This window comes from Heptranchias perlo, chromosome 11, assembly GCF_035084215.1.
Source record: "Heptranchias perlo isolate sHepPer1 chromosome 11, sHepPer1.hap1, whole genome shotgun sequence".
NCBI lineage: Eukaryota > Metazoa > Chordata > Chondrichthyes > Hexanchiformes > Hexanchidae > Heptranchias > Heptranchias perlo.
Window position 1 is genome coordinate 61,775,470 of NC_090335.1, and position 20,725 is coordinate 61,796,194.

General features: G+C 41.6%; 1 protein-coding gene across 1 annotated transcript in view; it reads left to right on the top strand.

Annotated features, from left to right (window-relative positions):
• The window catches only part of LOC137326851 (uncharacterized), a 64,934-nt gene that overhangs the window by 29,688 nt on the left and 14,521 nt on the right, over window positions 1-20,725 (top strand). The window contains exons 5-10 of the mRNA XM_067992230.1: window positions 3,029-3,173; window positions 4,951-5,108; window positions 6,358-6,630; window positions 9,600-9,660; window positions 14,776-15,021; window positions 19,122-19,245. Coding sequence (XP_067848331.1) covers window positions 3,029-3,173; window positions 4,951-5,108; window positions 6,358-6,630; window positions 9,600-9,660; window positions 14,776-15,021; window positions 19,122-19,245 — 1,007 coding nt within the window. The remainder of the gene's footprint in view (window positions 1-3,028; window positions 3,174-4,950; window positions 5,109-6,357; window positions 6,631-9,599; window positions 9,661-14,775; window positions 15,022-19,121; window positions 19,246-20,725) is intronic.

Sequence of the window (20,725 nt, forward strand, 5' to 3'; positions counted from 1 at the left end):
TTGTCTAAATCGCCTTGAAGCCTCTTTGCATCCTCCTCACAACTCACGATCCCACCATCAGCAAACTTGGAAATATTACATTTGGTTCCCTCATCCAAATCATTGATATATATTGTGAATAGCTGGGGCCCAAGCACTGATCCCTGTGGTACCCCACTAGTCACTGCCTGCCACCCTGAAAAAGACCCATTTATTCCTACTCCCTGTTTCCTGTCTGTTAACCAATTTTCAATCTATGCTGGTATCTTACCCCCAATCTCATGTGCTTTAATTTTGCACACTAACCTCTTATGTGGGACTGTATCAAAGGCCTTCTGAAAATCCACTGGTTCTCCCTTATCTATTTTACCAGTTAAATCCTCAAAAAACTCCAGTAGGTTTGTCAAACATGATTTCCCTTTCATAATTCCATGTTGACTTTGCCTAATCCCGTTGATATTTTCTAAGTGTCCTGTTATCACATCCTTTATAGTAAACTCCAGCATTTTCCCTACAATTGATGTTAGGCTAACCGGTCTGTAGTTCCCTGTTTTCTCTCTCCCTCCTTTTTTAAATAGTGGGGTTACATTTGTCACCCTCCAATCTGCAGGAACCGTTCTATAATCTATAGAATTTTGGAAGGTGACAACCAATGCATCCACTATTTCCATGGCTACCTCTTTTAGTACTCTGGGATGCAGATTATCAGGTCCTGGGGATTTATCGGCTTTCTGTCCCATTAATTTCTCCAGCACTATTTTTTTTATTAATGCTAATTTCCTTTAATTCCTCCTTCTCACTAGTCCCTTGGTTCCCTAGGATTTCTGGAAAGTTATTTGTGTCCTCTTCCGTGAAGACAGAACCAAAGTATTTGTTTAATTGCTCTGCCATTATAAATTCTCCCGTTTCTGACTGTAAGGGACCTACATTTGTCTTCACTAATCTTTTTCTTTTTACATACTTGTAGAAGCTTTTACAGTCCACTTTTATGTTCCTTGCAAATTTACTCTCATACTCTATTTTTCCCCTCTTAATCAATCTCTTGGTCCTTTTTTGCTGAATTCTAAACTGCTCCCAATCCTCAGGCTTGCTACTTTTTCTGGCAACTTTATATGACTCCTCTTTGGATCTAATACTATCCTTAATTTCTTTTGCAAGGAATCTTACAACACCAGGTTATAGTCCAACTGTTTTATTTGAAAATCAAATAAAACAGTTGGACTATAACCTGGTATTGTAAGATTCCTTGCATTTGTCAACCCCAGTCCATCACCGGCATCTCCACATCATGGTTAATTTCTTTTGTTAGCCATGGTTGGGCCACATTTCCTTTTGTGTTTTTGCGCCAGAAAGGAATGTATAATTGTTGCAATTCATGCATTCGATCCTTAAATGTTAGCCATTGCCTATCACCGTCATGCCTTATAATGAAGCTTCCCAATCTATCATAGCCAACTCACTCCTCATACCTTCATAGTTTCCTTTGTTTAGATTTAGGACCCTAGTTTCGGATTGGACTACTTCACTTTCTATCCTAATGAAGAATTCTATCATGTTATGGTCACTCTTCCCTAAAGGACCCCGCACAACAAGATTATTAATTAACCCCTTCTCATTGCACCATACCCAATCTAAGATAGCCTGTTCCCTGGTTAGCTCCTCAACGTACTGGTCTAAAAAACCATATCGTACAAACTCCAGGAATTCATCCTCCACAGTATTATTGATAATTTGGTTTGGCCAATCTATATGTAGATTAAAGTCACCCATGATTATTGTAGTACCCTTGTTACATGCATCTCTAATTTCCTGTTTGATCCCATCCCCTACATTACCAATACAGTTTTGAGGCCTATAAACAACTCCCTCCAGTGTTTTCTGCCCCTTGGTGCTTCTTAACTCCACCCAGACTGATTCTACATCTTGATTTACTGAGCCAATATCCTTTCTCACTATTGCTCTCATTTCATCCTTTACTAACAATGCCACCCCACCTCCTTTTCCTTTTTGCCTGTCCTTCCTAAATATCAAGTACCCTTGGATATTCAGCTCCCAGCCTTGTTCACCCTGCAGCCATGTCTCTGTAATTGCTATTATATCATATCCGTTTACATCTATTTGAGCTGTTAATTCATCTACCTTATTATGAATGCTTCGTGCATTCAGATACAGTGCCTTTGGATTTGTCTTTTTAACATTTTTAGACACCTTAACATTTTTTGTACTATGGCTCTATTTGTTTATTACCATTTTTTCTTACCCGGACCCTATTTGTTAGTGCATTCTTTTGTTTGTACGCTCTGTCCCTTCCTGACACAATCTGGTTATCCTTACCCCAATCACTTAAAGTCTGGTTCTACTGATGATTGTGAACTGCTCGGAGTCCAATTTCACAATTTACAATCTCATTAGAATAACTTGATCGGATTACAGTTTAGCAATTTAGGCTGTCAGGTATCTATTGCTGTTTTTATGGCCATGATTGATGGTTTCACTGTTCACAGTAATGACAATTCACTTGTGCAAAATAACCCCTCGTGAAAATGCCTAAAAAATGGGCCCCATGAATTTGGCAGTGGGACCAATGCCTGCATAGATGGGCGTAGGCTATCCCAATGCCAAATTGATATTCTTCGTGCTGTTTTACACCCAAAAAATGGGAACCACACATATTAACTTCTACCCCAAAGTGTACAAGAGGGAAGAAGAGAGAACAGCGAATAAAGAGACAAGTGTATATATTTTTATTTAAAATTCTGTTTGTAATATTCAATTTATATTTTAACCACTTTTCAACGTCATGAATTCACTAAGGACTTGTAAAACCGGTCAGCCCAACAAAACAAGAGCTTCCCTGAACTCATCAGTAGTTTTAGGGTAGTATATTGAGAAGAGCTATGTCTATTGTGTAAGTCCACAAGTAGCCTCAAGGAAATATTGACAGTACTCCTCTTAGTAACACTTCCATTCAACAAGTTTGGTTTTATCTGTCTTGCTACAGCTATTTGGCTCCTGTAACTATTTACCAGACCTTTTGCATTCCACACAGATTAAAAGTGTTAACATCAAGCAGACGATGACAACCCTCACCAATCTTAAACCTTGGACCACCTACTGTCTGAAAGTTGAACCTGTCATGCCTAACAGCACGACTCATCCTAGTTCAATTGTCTGTGAAACTACAATGGATAATGGTATTACTATTTTCTGCCACTAATACAGTCAGTTCCTCTTAAAGGAATACTCTGGGATAAAACCCTACAACACTCAATTCTTGATTTTCCTTTCTTTAAATTGGAACTGCAATTTCTTTCATTTTCACAGAGACTGGGTCTGCCAGGAGCTCATGTTGTATTGCTAAGCCACATATTCCCAGCCTCTCCCGCTGCTCAACAGTATATGTTCTGGTAGTTTAGGTGGACCACTGGCACTATTCAAAAAGGAGCAGAAGGTTATCTGTGTCCTGGCCAAGATGCCTCCCTGAACCAACACCATCATAAACAGATTAACTAGAAATTGATTCCATTTGCTGCTTGTGAAACCTTGCTGTATGTAAATTGAATGGTGAATTTGCTTACAAATCAGTGACTACATTTCAAACGAAATTCATTGGTTGTGAAGGTTTTCAACGTCTTGAGAATGTGATAAAGTGCTATATTAGTGCAAGTTGTTATGTTCTTCTGCACTACAGAATGCTCTTTTGATGTTATGGTTAAGGCACGTTCATGGGGTACAATAAGAAAGAAAAAAGTGTTTCTTTCTTATCGTACCCCATGAACGTGCCTTAACCATATTATCAAAAGAGCATTCTGTAGTGCAGAAGAACATAACAGTGACGTGCATGTATATAGCACCTTTAACATAAAATATATCCCAAGGTGCTTCATAGAGGTGTAATCAGATAAATATGGATGCCAAGGCAATGAAGAAGATATTGAGGAATGGGGGGAGGGGTGACCAAAAGCTGGATCAAAGAGATGGTTTTTAAAGAGAGTCTTAAAGGAGGAGAAGCAGGTGGAAAGGTTTAGGGAGGCAGTAATAGTGTATGAGGCCTAGGCAGCTGAAGACTCGGCCGCCAATGGTGGGGTAAAGGGAGAGCGATGCACAAGAGACCAGAGTCAGAGGAACGCAGAGGTCTTTTGGGAGAGATTGTACGGCTAGGGGAGGTTACGGAGATAGCGAAGGATGAAGCCATGAAGGGATTTAAACACAAAAATGATTGTTTTAAATTGGAAGCATTGTGGTCCAGGAGTCAATGTAGGTCAGCAAGGACAGGGGTGATGGTTGAGCAGGACTAGGTGCAGGATACGACATGGGTAACTGAGTTTTTAGGGACAGGAAAATTTCATAGGCCCAAAAAACACAATCCTTTTTAATTGATGTCACACTCACCTACTGACCTTCTCCTTAATTAAAGGTATGTGTTTGTATCCAATCAAGCATTGCAGCCTACAGGCGGAGGGAGCTGAGGAAGTATTAATCACTTATGGAACCATTGATGTAGTTCTAGAGATTTTAATATTGGCATCAATCTTTGCCCCATGTTACCCATGACATCACAGCAGCACTACAACATCAGCTAGATAAGTTCATTCTTTTTTTGAAATTATTAAAAAAGTAGTCTTTCTGCCATTTGCTTCCATGTTGTGTTGTGTATTTTCGTTTAGTTTTCTGATTAGAGTCACCATGTGACGTCATTCTCCTCTCCTTCCCCTGAGCACAGATGGAAACATGGAGCAGAAGCACTTACAAATGATACCATGACATCGGTTAATCAGTGCAAAGCTACACCTTGTGCCTAATAACGGAATCCATTCTTATGCCATGCAGCGGTACAATTTGTACAATAATGCTTTGGCCTCATAAGTCTTATCTTCATTCGTTTCAGCTTCCATCAGAACTGGGTTTCAAGCTGTGTGGCCAAATTATACTTCCTACTTATAAATGTTCTACCCCTGTTTCTGTTTGCAGGTAAAGTTCCAGTGTGGCTGATTACTGTGTTGCTTCTAATATCAATTTTTGGTGTCTTTGTTGTGACGATGGGAATTTTCTATGCATCGCTTCATGGTTACAGAACTGTCAGATATATTTTCTTTCCTTCCTACAACCTCCCCGAACACATAAAGGAGGTATGTGTTACTCTACTCATCTATCCCCATTCCTGATTTACAGGCCATCAAATTTAACGTCATGCAACTTGGCAAATTTAAACAAATTCCAGATATCTTTTTAAAGGTGTGACTTAGAGGTTTACAAAGAGAGGTAAACATTAGAGTTTAAGGATGTGATTTGGTGACCGGTATATAGGCTGGGAACTTCCTCTGAGCTTCTCCCACTTTGCTGACGTAGCTTTGGCCGGAAGCACAGCAGAAACCCCATTTACACACTGCACTTCCCACGACGTTATGGCAACAAAGTGGGAGCAGCTCCAAGGAAATTCCCGTCCAAAATTGCTTTGGTAGCTGCTAATAATTTTTGTCTTCATTTTAATAAGATTGAAAGTTCAAAGTAACAAGGCTGCAATGTAAGTCTTGCCACTGCCGCCATGATATACAGTGTTGTCGTGCAACAGTCGAGTTTTTCAGACTGGGTGTGGGGGCGATGGTGGGGAGGGGGGAGTACCTGGCTGTCACAGGATGATTCCGCTTGAAACTTGGAGATAAAACTTGGGCTTTCTCCCCAGATTACAAACTGCTATTGCTTTCCAGTCACCAGATGGCAACAACCCATAGTTGCCAACTGCATGCTTTCTGAACAAGCCGTCAACTTTTCAGCCTTCCGTTTGTGCTACTTGGACAGTAGCCCCTATATTCGTTATTCAGGGTTGTTTGAATTCCCCCCATGACTTTGTGCGTTACCTCGTCTGTGGATGCTTGATGTTTCAGCGCACACACAGCAGAGATAGTGTGTAATACATTGTGGGGCATTCATTTGTAATGGGGGTTCCTGCATGAAGGTGGATAAGGAGGCAAATGTATCAGCCGATCTGTACCAGCGATATCCACAAACAGCAACGGATCTCTGAGTCCTACTTCATTTAGCTCATCCACTTCAAATGGGGCTCTGTAAATGTGATTAAGAGAAATGAGTAGATAAAAATTAAATAACTGCCCTTGAAATATGTCTGTTAAGTATACACCATCCTGTAATATTTGAACACTAGTTTTCACTTTAGATGTGGACATCTGATTGTTTTCTAGACTTCCACCTTCCAATTCATTGGCGGGGCTTCACTTTTTTTAATCCCAGCAAAAACTCTGGATCCCAGTAAATCATCACATAAAACAAGTGACACGCTGGGTATGTTTGTTGGGAGATTCTCATTTGCACTGAATTGAGAATGACTCATCTGAAATGCTTGACTTTTCTTTTGTACAGTACCTGAAAGAACCTTCATTGAATTCTCAATTCCTGCTGCCCCAGACCAAGAACCTGTATGAAGAATCATTTGACAAGCTCAGTATTATTTCAGACTTCCCAGAGAGGTTTGACAACACAAATGTTGGCGTGAATACAAATATGGAAATGCTTGAGAAACAGCCCACGGAGGAGGAAAATCAGGCAACAGAGGATGAGGAGGAAGAGGAAGGGCCGCAAAATAATAGTAACAGCAATCCTTATGGAAGAATGCAGAAACTACTAGATATTGATGCTTGAAAGAAATGCCACCCACACATCCTCCTCTCTATTTTCGGGAATTTTTATGACACTCGCAAAATTTAGTCCTGTAGGTCTCTTTTGGCTGTACGTGGAGATAGCAATGTACGTGTGATCTGCACTGTTTTCTCACACTTCCTCTTCAGCAGATCATGAAGAATTATCGCTGATCCGAATAAAACTAGAAAATTAGTAATTTATTATATTTTAGCATGATGTGAATGATTGTGAAAAGGTTTTTTGCTGAATTTTGTTGCGACATTTTTATTGCCCCCCTAGCTTTCACCTAGAAATATATTTTTTTGCTTAAAAATATCTTTTTTCACTAATATTCATTTGGATTTAACCTCTTTTACAAAAAATGAAAAATTCCCAATAAAATTTAAAGAAATGGAAAGTAAGGGACTTCAATGTAGCTATTAATATATTAAAATTCTTATATCTTTGCACATTTCTTGTCATCTTTTTCCATTATAAATTCCCCTGTCACATTTATAAAGGAAACTGCCTATGTAAACTTGCCTTGCTGTAATTATACCCTTCCCCCACAAGTGGAGGCGCTGCAATGTCACTACGAGCTGGAGTGTGCAGTTACAATGTGACAAGTTTACATAGGCACTTTCCATTATAAATGTGGACAGAAGAATTTATAATGGGATATAAAAATAAGGACAGAATGTATGGCTTTAAAATGTGGACTGAATTACATAGAAGTTACAACACAGAAACAGCCCAACCAGTCCATATTAGCGTTTACCCTCCATGCAATCAAATAGTCCTGATGACATTTACCCACCCTGTTCCTATATCCCTTCATCTCCTTTTCCTTCATCCAACTATCCAATCTAATCTTGAGTGTTGACATAGTTTCTGACTCCATCGATAATCCTGGAAGTGAATTGCACAACTTTCTGTGTAAAGAAGTTTCCCCTGCTCTCTGTTCTAAATCTCTTACATTTAATCTTGTATCTATTGCCCCTTGCTCTAAGACCCCTCAGCTGCTGGAAACACTGGTTTAAACTGTCCTGTCCCATCCTTTCATAATTTTAAACACTTCTATCATATTGTCCTGTAACCTGCATTGTTCTAACAAAAACAGACCTCATTATATCTGTGCGCCCTGGTCCAATTATCCTTCGGCCTCTAATCCCACTTCACCTGAAGACTACACTTGCTCTTGACTCCCAGTGTGCAATGCCACAGGAGATCAACTAGTATTTTATTAATATATGCTACATATAGGATGTATGCTACATAGGATGTGGAAGGGAAGGGAGATGAGTTTTTTTTAAGCTGTGTGTTGTTATGATCCGGAATGCACTACCTGAAAGGGCGGTGGAAGCAGATTCAATGATAACTTTCAAAAGGGAATTGGATAAATACTTGAAAGAGAAAAAATTGCAGGGCTATGGGGAAAGAGCAGAGAAGTGGGACTAATTGGACTGCTCTTTCAAATAGCCAGCACAGGCACAATGGGCAGGATGGCCTTCTTCTGTGCTCTATGATTCTTTGATTCCATATCATGGATATGACTTGGCTTACTGCAAACACTTCAATGCTAGCATCTTCCTCTATGGTCAGATTAGGGAGCATGTCAGTGGAATTGTACCAGAAACAGGTAGCTTACATTTATTGTGTTATTCCACCCTGACTTTTCCCAGTACCATTTTACCATGACCGGCTAACACACAGTATATGTTTTGCACCTGTGTCTGTGGCACACGTGGGACTCTCCAATGTACTGCAGGGAACAAGACAGCAAATTGTTGGGACCGTAATGGAGAGAGAAAGAGCAAGAGACAGAAATTCAAGATTTCAGAAAGAGAGAATCTGATTTGTAAAATGAGTAATAAAAGAGAGCTATTCAGACCCCTTCATCAGAAGAAACTAATGGACAGAAAATCAGATAATACCAAGCAAAATATCTTCTTTTGCATATGATCTGTCAGAGGGTTGAAATGCTAACATTTTTGGATGAACATTTAGCAATGCAATCATTATATGTAGATTGTGGAGAGAGGTGTAGGATTGTTTCTTATTGGCCATCTACCTTCCTTTTACATTATGTAATTGTATAGTCCATCCCAATATAAATACATTGCAAATGTGAATAATAAAAGTCATGTCTAATATGCATTCAATGAGGAGAGTGCTGATTTGGTTTATCTATCTTCCTCTGCTATGCCACACATACGTGAGCAAAAAGTGCCAGCTTGGCTCAGTGATGAATCTTGCTTTCAATCACAAGGTTGTGGGTTCAAGTACCATTCTGGGATTTGGGCATATAACTTAGGTTGACTTTCTGCTGCAGTACTGAGGGAGTTCTGCATTGTTGAAGATTCCATCCTTCAGAAACATTAAACAGAGGCCTCATCTGCCAGTTCAGGTGGATGTCATGGATCACGTAATTACATCAAGTCTATAGCATAGAAACCGTATGCCCAACTGATCTATGCTGGTGTTTATGTTCCACACGAGTCTCCTCTCACCCCTCTTCATCTGACTCTCTCAGCATACCATTCTTTTCCTTTCCTCATGTGCTTATCTAGCTTCCCCTTAAATGCACTATGCTATTTGCCTCAACAACTCCTTGTGGTAGTGCGTTCCACGTTCTTACCACTCTTTGGGTAAAGAAGTTTCTCCTGAATTCACTATTGGATTTATTGGTGAGTATCTTATATTTATGGCCCCTAGTTTTGGACCCCCCCCATAATTCAAAGAACAACAGAAAGTTCATCCCGTGTCCTCAGCCAACACCACCAAAAAAGCAAATTAACTGGTCGTTTGTCTCATTACTATTTGTGGGATTTTGTTATGTGTAAAATTGCTGCTATGTTTTTCGACATAGCAGAAGTCGCTATATTTCAAAATACCCTGTTGCATTTGATGTGTATTGAGATGTTTCTGAAAGATGGGATAAGGCACTATATGAATGCAAGTCTTTTTATTATTTCTTGCCCAAGATTTTGGGAGGTGACCTATTCCCAGGCTTCTCTCAATGCTACGCTATCGCTAGTCATGGAGGTGCGTGAGAAGTCTAATCTCCTTAACTTTGTACCTTCGTATGGAGAGGTGTTTTGTCTTCTCAATTTTTCCATTCCTTTACTAAAGGTGTTGACTGCTTGCTAGACTATGGCTCCATGGAGACCAGTACCCCTATTGCACCTTGACTACATAGCCATTCTTCATGTGTGAGTTTAGGCATTGTGCTTGACCATATGGGACATTACAGCCAAGTCCAATCCTGTCCTTGCACAAAGTCCACATACATGTACTTTGAACAACAGTTGCTGAATAGTGATCAGGAGCAGAAACTTTGGCTAATTTTCTGCATCCTAATCCAGAAATACTGAAGCCAATTGTAGTGACCCTACAGTAGCCCCACTTGAGATCAGCAAACTCAATACAGACCAGGGATTGAACTTAAGATCTTTCTTGACTGTATGGCCAGCTTAAAAAGGAAATGTGCCTCAGCCACATCGTTGCTCCAACCTGAAGACATTTTTATAAGGGTGAAGTTGTACCCAAATGCTGAAGGCGTGAGGTACATTCAAATTAGTTGGGGATTTAAGGACTATTTTAGGCCCAAAAAAGCTTTAGAATTGATCTGAGGTATATATGGGATTCTGAGATGCTAATTATTTACTCTTTGCGTTAAAACTTTGCACAGCAATTTGTGCACATGAAGCTGTTTCGCCAACCAAACTTGTTCCACTTGGCATAGCCTTCCTCACATGCTGTCTAATGAACTGATCTTTTGATCCTCCCTCAGTAGTGTGAAAACTGTGTGCTTGTGGCTCATGATCATGTGTGCCAGTCGTTCATATTCTTAGCTCTACCAGCACCAAACAAACCAAAGACTCCAAATATTTCATATAGTTTTTGATGCAAATTATATCAGTAAATTATCTACTGAGGAAGTGGATATATATTAAAAAATTAGAGCAACATTTAATGGTATGAGGATATAACACAGTTATTGGTAAAGTCCCTTGATATATTTTTTAACTCGCATATTCAAAATGTATCCTTTAGTTTTAATTACAGCAAACTCATTCATCTATTCTTCAAGCAACTGTACACTGACCGTATCCTATTTCTAGAAAATGTATGCGGTAAGGTAACCAGTGGTTTGGTACTGGAGTAGGAACCCAGATATCATGAGACAAAATTCCACCATGAGAAATTGTGAAATTGAATTCAATAAATCTCATAGGGGCGAGCACCTGAAAACGATCATTAAAGCTGCCGATTGTTGCAAAAACCTAACTAGTTCATGTCCTACAGGAAAGGGAACCTACCATCCCTACCTGGTCTGGCCGAGATGTAACTCCAGTCCCAAACCACATGCCCTCTCCGAGCTCACCTTGACCATGAGACTCACCTCCTGCTCCCTCAACCCTATTCCCACCAAATTTCCCTTCCTGGCCCCCATGTTAGTTGATATTGTTAACGGTTCCCTCTCCTCAGGTACTGACCCCCTCCCCTTCAAATCTGCCGGCATCACCCTCCTCCTCAAAAAAACTCACCCTTGACCCCTCTGTCCATGCAAACTACCACGCAATCTCCAACCTCCCTTTCCTCTCCAAAATCCTTGAACGTGTTGTCACCTCCCAAATCTGTGCCCATCTTTCCTGCAACTCCACGTTTGAATCCCGCCAATCAGGTTTCCACCCCTGTCACGGTACTGAAACAGCCCTTATTAAAGTCACAAATGACATCCTCTGTGACTGTGAACTTGGTAAACTATCCCTCCTCATCCTTCTTGAGCTGTCTGCAGCCTTTGATATGGTTGATCACACCATCCTCCTCCAATGCCTCTCCTCCATCGTCCAGCTGGGTGGGACTGCGCTCGCCCGGTTCCATTCTTATCTATCCAGTCATAGCCAGAGAATCACCTGCAATGGCTTCTCTTCCCAATCCCACACTGTTACCTCTGGAGTCCCCCAAGGATCTATCCTTGGCCCCCTCCTATATCTCAAATACATGCTGCCCCTCGGCGACATCATCCAAAAACACTATATCAGGTTCCACGTGTATGCTGACGACACCCAGCTCTACCTCACCCCCACCTCTCTCAACCCCTTCACTGTCTCTCATTTGTCATATAGCTTGATAGACATCCAATACTGGATGAGCAAAAATGTCCTCCAAAATATAGGGAAGACCGAACCCATTGTCTTTGGTTCATGCCACAAACTCCCTTCCCTAGCCACCGACTCCATCCCTCTCCCTGGCCACTGTCTGAGGCCGAACCAGACCGTTCAATACCTTGGCATCCCATATGACCCTGAGATGAGCTTCCAACCACATATCCACTCCATCACCAAGACTGCCTACTTCCACCTTCGTAACATCGCCTGTCTCCACCCCTGCCCCAGCTCATCTACTGCTGAAACCTTCATCCTTGCATTTGTTACCTCTATTATTCCAATGCTCTCCTGGCTGGCCTCCCATCCCCCGGTCCGGGAACGCCTCGATTTGAAAGTTCTCATTCTTGTTTTCAAATCCCTCCGTGGCCTCGCCACTCCCTACAGCCTTCTCCAGCCCTACAACCCTCCTAGAACGGCTGAGTGCACTGGATACCACAAAGTGTTTGGTCCCCCGACAACATCCCTGCTGTAGTGCTGAAAACTTGTGCTCCAGAACAAGCCGTGCCTCGAGCCAAGCTGTTCCAGTACAGCTACAACACTGGCATCTACCCAACAATGTGGAAAATTGCCCAGGTATGTCCTGTCCACAAAAAGCAAGACAAATCCAATCCGGCCAATTACCGCCCCATCAGTCTACTCTCAATCATCAGCAAAGCGATGGAAGGTGTCGTTGACAGTACTATCAAGCAGCACTTACTCACCAATAACCCGCTCACCGATGCTCAGTTTGGGTTCCGCCAGGACCACTCGGTTCCAGACCTCATTACAGCCTTGGTCTAAACATGGACAAAAGAGCTGATTTCCAGAGGTGAGGTGAGAGTGACTGCCCTTGACATCAAGGCAGCATTTGACCGAGGAGCCCTAGTAAAATTGAAGTCAATGGGAATCAGGGGGAAAACTCTCCAGTGGCTGGAGTCATACCTAGCACAAAGGAAGATGGTAGTGGTTGTTGGAGGCCAATCATCTCAGCCCCAAGACATTATTGCAGGAATTCCTCAGGGCAGTGTCCTAGGCCCAACCATCTTCAGCTGCTTCATCAATGACCTTCCCTCCATCATAAGGTCAGAAATGGGGACGTACACTGATGCTTGCACGGTGTTCAGTTCCATTCGCAACCCCTCAGATAATGAAGCACTCCGTGCCCGCATGAGCAAGACCTGGACAACATCCAGGCTTGGGCTCATAAGTGGCAAGTAACATTCGTGCCAGACAAGTGCCAGGCAATGACCATCTCCAACAAGAGAGAGTCTAACCACCTCCCCTTGACATTCAACGGCATTGCCATCGCTAAATCCCCCACCATCAACATCCTGGGGGTCACCATTGATCAGAAACTTAACTGGACCAGCCACATAAATACCGTGGCTATAAGTGCAGGTCAAAGGCTGGGTATTCTGCGACGAGTGACTCACCTCCTGACTCCCCAAAGCCTTTCCACCATCTACAAGGCACAAGTCAGAAGTGTGATGGAATACTCTCCACTTGCCCGGATGAGTGCAGCCCTAACAACAATCAAGAAGCTCGACACCATCCAGGACAAAGCAACCCGCTTGATTGGCGCACAATCCACCACCCTATACATTCACTCCCTTCACCACCGGTGCACTATGGCTGCAGTTTGTACCATCCACAGGATGCACTGCAGCAACTCGCCAAGGCTTCTTCGACAGCACCTCCCAAACCCGCGACCTCTACCACCTAGAAGGACAAGGGCAGCAGGCACATGGGAACAACACCACCTGGACGTTCCCCTCCAAGTCACACACCATCCCGACTTGGAAATATATTGCCGTTCCTTCATCGTCGTTGGGTCAAAACCCTGGAACTCCTCCAATTCTTGCCTCTTGCTCATCCCTGATTTTAATCGCTCCACCATTGCCTTCAGCTGTCTAGGCCCTAAGCTCTGGAATTCCCTCCCTAAACCTCTCCACCTTTATGACATTCCTTAAAGCCTACCTCTTTAACCAAGTTTTTGGTCACCTGTCCTAATATGTGGCTCAGTGTTAAATTTTGTTTGAAAACACTCCTGTGAAGTGCCTCGGGACATTTTACTACGTTAAAGGTGCTATATAAATGCAATTTGTTGTTGTTGTTGTTGACTGTTAGCACCCTAAGGACAACTAGGGAAAGGCAATAAATACTTTTCAGTGTTGCACACATTTCAAGAACAAATAAAGAAATGCACCATGATTGACAACTTATTAAAATTGGGAGGCCGACTGAATAAAACTAGTATCCAATCAAAACCTCGACAGCTGGCACCCCTAGGTTTCCTGTATGGTTTTCTTCTTCATATCTTCACTTGAAATCAAAACTCAGTTTCCAATTCTAACTCAATTTTTCCCAGGACCTCAGAACAATTGTAATTACAGTTTGCCTTTAACATCACCTTAAATGTAGAACAATGAGCCAAGGAGCTTCACAAAGGAATGGATAGCAAGCAGTTATTGAAGAGTTAGGAGGGGTGATTGAAAGGATAGTTGAAAAGTTAGATTTTGAGGCAGCTTTAAAAGACAAAGTGAGAGCAAGCCAGAAGGGTTCAGGTTGGGAGCTGCACAAAACAGAATTGATGTGCCTGGAGGCTCCATCACCACTAGTGTTGGGAGGGGGCGCTTTGCACAGGAGGCCACTTAGCAGACCAAGGCTACTGACTGGGACGTAGTTACAAATGTAGGGTGTAATTAGGTAATGGAAAGATTTCTAAATGTTGAATTTGGTGCACTGAAAAACAGAGAACTGATCGAAGTTGGCAAGGACAGGGTGGCAGGGACACCTCAGAACAGTGGCTGGCAGTGCGGCTGATTCAATTCCTTCCTTGCGTTGCTGGGGGCAGTGTGGCAGTGAGTGTTACTCCGCCGCCTCGCTAGGGGCGGTGTGGGCTGAGTATTGTTGGCGCAGTTTCTCCGCCCCGTCGCTAGGGGCGGTGTGGGCTGAGTATCGATGGCGCAGTTTCTCCGCCCCGTCGCTAGGGGCGGTGTGGGCTGAGTATCGGTGGCGCAGTTTCTGTCGTGCGTCACGAGGGGCAGGTATGGTGTGACCCAGGCCTGGAGGTGTCTGGGCGACATCCTCCGCAATGAACTTAGTTCGTGGCGTATTGTTTCCTGTAAATCACATGGAAGCTGCGGGAAAGCTGTTCTCAGGGGCCGGCGAAGCGAACGAAGGCAGGAAGAGGAGAGCAGCATGGTGCCGGCGCTGCTCTGTGCCTTTCTAACGGCAGCGCTGACGCTCGAAGGTAAGGTCTGGGTTTTGGTTCCCAACACTCATCCCTTCCTGGGCCCTCGGGCTTGTGTTCGAGGACTAGCCGCCACTCCACCCCCCCCCCCCCCGCCCCCAACTATACTGAGGCTCAAACCCGACGGTCCTCAGCCCGGAATTCAAGTGTGCGGCGGCGTCCTGTTTATTTTAAAACTGATGATTTTTAATTTAATTTTTGTTTAACTTAAATAGTTTAAGGCTTCAGATTTTTCTTTAATCTGCTTTTATTCTCCTCTTGGGCTAAAGCGTGTGTTGAACACGTAGCCTCGCCCCTGTGATTAAAAACAGAAAATACACGGGGAATTAGTCAAACAGGGTATGGAAAGAGAAATAGAGAGGGAACGAAAGATTGGATGAAGAGAAAAAAAGAGACAAAGTTAAATTAAGGGAAAAAATTAGAGATTTTAAAAATGTCAAATTTTAAGAACAATTTACTACCTGAAGGAATGAGACTCCATGGTTTAAATTGTTCAATTTCTGGGCCAGAGAGGTTGATTGGCACTTCATTAACAATAATCATGTTGTTAAAGTACTTATGCTCTTAATTATCAGACTTAACTTTGTGGTGAGTTTAATGTGCAATTAATGTGCCAATCCAGCAAGATCTTAAAAATAACGAGGAGGCTAAGGGCGCGATACTGTTTGTGTGAAGCAAATGGCAGAGCAATGTAAATTTATGTAAATTCTGGAGATTCGCAACTCGCCATTCACATACGCCATTATTTTTACAGCAAGATCCGACCCAATATTTCTGTTTTTTTCCCCTCCAATTTTTTCTTCTGCCCTAAAAGTGCTGTTTCATGTTTGGATATGGTGCTGCCAGCCATCTGGTGCCTCATCGAACTGGTCACTCTTCAGGTGTGAGCCTCGATGCAGGGTGGAGAGCATGATAATCGAGCACAATTTGATCCTCACTCAATGTGTACATTCAAGCAGTAGTCACTGGACAGTGATCAAGAATGGGAGTCTTGTTGATTTGTATTTCATTCCCTAGCCTAGAGGCACTAAGATAAATTGTAGTGCCGATACTGTTGATGACCTAAAGAATTAATAGATTGTAGAAAATAAATCATCAAGGCTGCACTTTGACTTCCAAAAAGCATTTGACAACTTCTATGTGAAAGGATACCATTTAAACTTCAAGTCGTGGAGATTCACATGAAAACTTGATATTAGATAAGAAACTGTCTGAAGGGTAGGAAGGAGTTTTCTTATCGGCAGGATAATAGGCTAAAAAATTTTTTGTGGGTCTACCATTCTGCTGCTAGAAAAATCGAGTCAGATTTAGTAGGGTAAACAAAGAACTGTAGTTCGTGGATTTCAATCCCCTTAATATCTAAATTTAAGCGCCAGTGTAAAAGCAACCGCAAATTGGTCAAATTCGCAGACTTATCAAACTAGGAGGGGGGTGTTAAATCTGGGATGGCAACTCAGTAACTACAAAATAAGTTGATCAAAATCTTTAGGGTAGAAAAATGACAGGTGAAATTCAGTCAGGATAAGTATAAAGTAGGAAGACAATGTGGATGTCACAAGTGCTGCATGAATGGTGTTGAAATAGCTCAGGTTGTGTCTCACCGAGAGCACTGTGTCCATTCTACCTCACCGAGAGCACTGTGTCCATTCTACCTCACCGAGAGCACTGTGTCCATTCTACCTCACCGAGAGCACTGTGTCCATTCTACCTCACCGAGAGCACTGTGTCCATTCTACCTCACCGAGAGCACTGTGTCCAGTTTTCTTCATCACGACACAAGGGAACCATTCAAGCCCTGGAGGTTTCGAGAAGAACCACAGATCTAACATCAGAGACTGAATTATTTGGAAAGACTGGAGAAACTTGAGGTTTTCAGCTTTGAAAGGAGGTGACTGAAGTTGACCGTGCAGAGTTGGATGATAGTACTCACAATGGAAAAGGCAAATTTAGGACATTAGTTAAAACTAAAGTGTGACAGTAAGACCACAGGGCATAGGTTCAAACTATTGAAAGGCAAATTGAGATTGATATCAGGAAGTTTTCACAAATGGAATGAACTTCCAGGTAGTGTTGTAGAGACAAAAACCCTGGAATCATTCTAGAAACATTCTAGATGGATGAGTTAAGAAGGGCCAAATGGCCGCCTTCATTTTTATCTGTTTTCTGACCACTGTCACTAGTGGTTTATTTAATGTAACTCAGTTGTACATTAATTTTTTTCTCACTTTTTATATATTTAGTAATGCTGTGACCTTACAGAATTCATTGTTAGGGTTCTTAGTTTTTATGGATCCCTCTGGGACCTTTGCAAAAGGAAACAAATGGAGCTTGATGGAGGTTCATCAGGAAGCTGAAGTGAAAAGAGATAATATTAGGAACATACAACAGGTTGATCTGAAAAATAGGGATTGTTTTGTGTGTAATCCTTCATCAAAATTGACCTCCTGAGTTCTGTTGAGAGCATTAACCTTTTTCAGATGCTGATTGACCTGTTATGTTTTTCTAACATTTTCTGTTTATAACCAGATTTGCAGTTTTTTTTGTGTATCTATGGTCAAGCTATTTATCCAAATGTCATTTATTTATCGATCAGCAAACTGAACTAGTTTGATGGGCATACATACATGAAATTAGTCATGTGGTACATTCTGACTTTGGGTTCAATGCAGCAATCCTGTTTACACTAACGTCAGACTGCCTATACCATACACTATGTGACTACTGAGTAATAATTTAATTTTTTTTAAAAACTAACTCTCTAATACACATTATAAAGAGACTTTAAGAAGCTGATAATGAAGTTAAGGCAGTATTGCAATCTTGAGATTTAACTAATGTTTGTAAATACTACAAATCACAAAAGTGAAGTTATCAGAACAGCTCCAATTGTGCTTTGTAACTCATTAGCAGTCATTAAGTGTTCTGGTTGAAGAAATCTGTTCTGTATGGCAGTTGTTTAAAAGCTAGATGCATGTGTTCAGCCTACTTGTCATGCTGAGTTCTGCACTTTGTCCTGGTTCCTGACTCTGAGGTCAGGGATAGGGAGTTCCACATAGAAATCTTTTTAAAGAAGCACTTGGTAAAAATGAAACTATATTTCTCTTAGTAATGAAATTGCAAGTGCCTCGACTATCTGCGGTCCAACTGTCTGCCTTCTCAATTATCCAATAGAATCTTTGCAGGGCAAAATCTTGCATGAGACATCTTATTCCACCGCCCACCACTATCTTGTCTGATGTAAATCAACCCAAGAAGGTTACTTTTGTTATTTGTATTGTAGTTGTCTTCATTCCTATGCCTACAGTACATGTAAAGACTAATATTTGGGTACTCATTGTATACCAATTTCCATTCACCAGTAAGGTGACCCAGTCATGGCAGATAATGGAGGTTCCACTGTAAATTCCAGAAAGCAGAATTTTTTTTCTCAATTATTAACTTGATCTCTTCCCTCATAATGACAATCTGTCAGATACATGGGGTTACATATTTGATACTGAGCGTGAACTGCAGTTGCTCCACTTGTGATTAATTTAGATTTTTTCCTAAGGCAGAATAGGTGGATTGTCCAGATTGATTACTGTATCTGATGTTGCATTACTCAGACCAATGTTTTTTGTGTTTGTTGTTTTGAGGGTATGAAATTCTTCGATTTTCTCCTTGGTACTTGTGCCAATTGTAGCCAAGAATCAGACATATGATCTGCTCGCAGACTTCTGCCAGTGCTGCTGTAAGCCATTCACCAAAGGTGTGCGACATTAACCCAAGGATGTCTCTCCCTCGTTTCCATCTCCCCCGCCCCATCTTGTATGAGTGTGCGTCTGGCCTCCACTTGGCACCATCCTGTAAGTTGAGGTTAGCAGCTCAGTAATATGGCGAGAACAAACAATCAGGTTATCAGTGCATAATGCTATTGCTATTAATCTTGGTTTTAATTTGTCCCACAAAAGGGAAGAAAGGGAGTGTCTCTCTTTATGTAAAAATCTTGTTAATAAAAGAAGTCTCTTGTTTAGGGGAGGTAAAAAACCATTGAAGTTGAGAAATGTTAATTACTTTGATGTGCATATGACATTCAGTGTCTTGTATTTATTTTTGGACAGTGTTTGGAGAAATACAGTCCCCAACAAATATACAGATTCATGCTTTAAATCTAAAGTATCTGCTTAAATGGGATGATGAACAGAGAAGCAATTACAGTATGAAATATACTGTACAGTACAGAAGGTAAGCCAATAATTGCCATTTCTAAATTGAGTGTTTTAACATCTTACATTTCTATAACTCTGATCACATACAGAAAGATATCTTGTAGCACTTTACAGAGCAGAATTAAAAAATGGAAGTATGTGGCAGGGAAAGTGGGAAACAAAGATGGATAGGGGCCAAAAATGATGTCAAAGAGAAGGGTTTTCCAGAAGATGGCAGGGCAGAAGGAACAAAGGGAGAGTGCAAGGGGCCTAACAGTTAGCAGATGCCAATAGTAAAGTGAAGGCAGCGGGGAATGAAGTTTAAACCAGTTTAAAGGAGTAGAGGGTGTGGGAAGGGGCATATGGCTGGAAATGATCACTGAGGTAGAGTAAGACAAACCTATGAAAGGATTTGAAAACAAGAGAAAATCTTAAAATCAATTCAGCAGGGCACAGGGAACCAGTGGAGTTTCACCAGAACAGTGCTGATAGGAGTGCAAGATTTAATGCAGGTGAGGATGTTTTAGTTTGCAGCCTGTGAAGGTAAGGAGGCTAGCAAGAAGAGATTGGAGCAGTCAAGCCTTGATGTGATAAAGATGTGGTTTAGGGTTTCAGCAGAGTGGGATTGAGGTAGTGATAGAGTTGAGTGATTAGGAAGGCCTTGTTTGTACCCTAGGAACGTGTGAAGTGTTTTTTGACTAAGTGTTCTGACAAAAGGTCTTTGACGTGAAGTGTTAACTCTTTCTTTCTCCACAGATGCTGCCTCACTTGCTGAGCTTTTCCAGCATTTTCTGTTTTTATTTCAGATTTCCAGCATCCGCAGTATTTTGCTTTTGTTTGTTTTTTTTATTATTGTATACAAATCTCTAAAGCGAGTGACGAACAGTCTGTTTTATATATAAATATAAAATTTACAATGCAGTTTGTCTATGTCTCCAATGATGTCTGCAACTACAGGCCAGTCAGTTTAACCTCAGTGGAGGGGAAGCTTTTAGAAACGAAAACCCAGGACAAAATTAATAGTCACTTGGACAAACTTGGATTAATAAAGGAAAGCCAGCACGGATTTGTTAAAGGCAAATTGTGTTTAACTAACTTAATTGAGGTTTTTGATGAGGGCAATGCGGTTGATGTGTATATGGACTTTCAAAAGATGTTTGATAAAGTGCCACATAATAGGCTTATCAGCAAAATTGAAGCCCATGGAATAAAAGGGGTAGTGGCATAGATATGAAATTGGCTAAGTGACAGGAAACAGTAGCGGTGAACGGTTGTTTTTCGGACTGGAGGAAGATATACAGTGGTGTTCACCAGGGGTCAGTACCAGGACCACTGCTTTCTTTGATCTGTTAATGACTTGGACTTGGGTGTACAGGGCACAATTTCAAAATTTGCAGACGACGCAAAATTTGGAAGTGTAGTAAACAGTGAAGAGGATAGTAATAGACTTCAAGAGGACATAAACAGGTTGGTGGAATAGGCGACACATGGCGGATGAAATTTAACGCAGACACGTG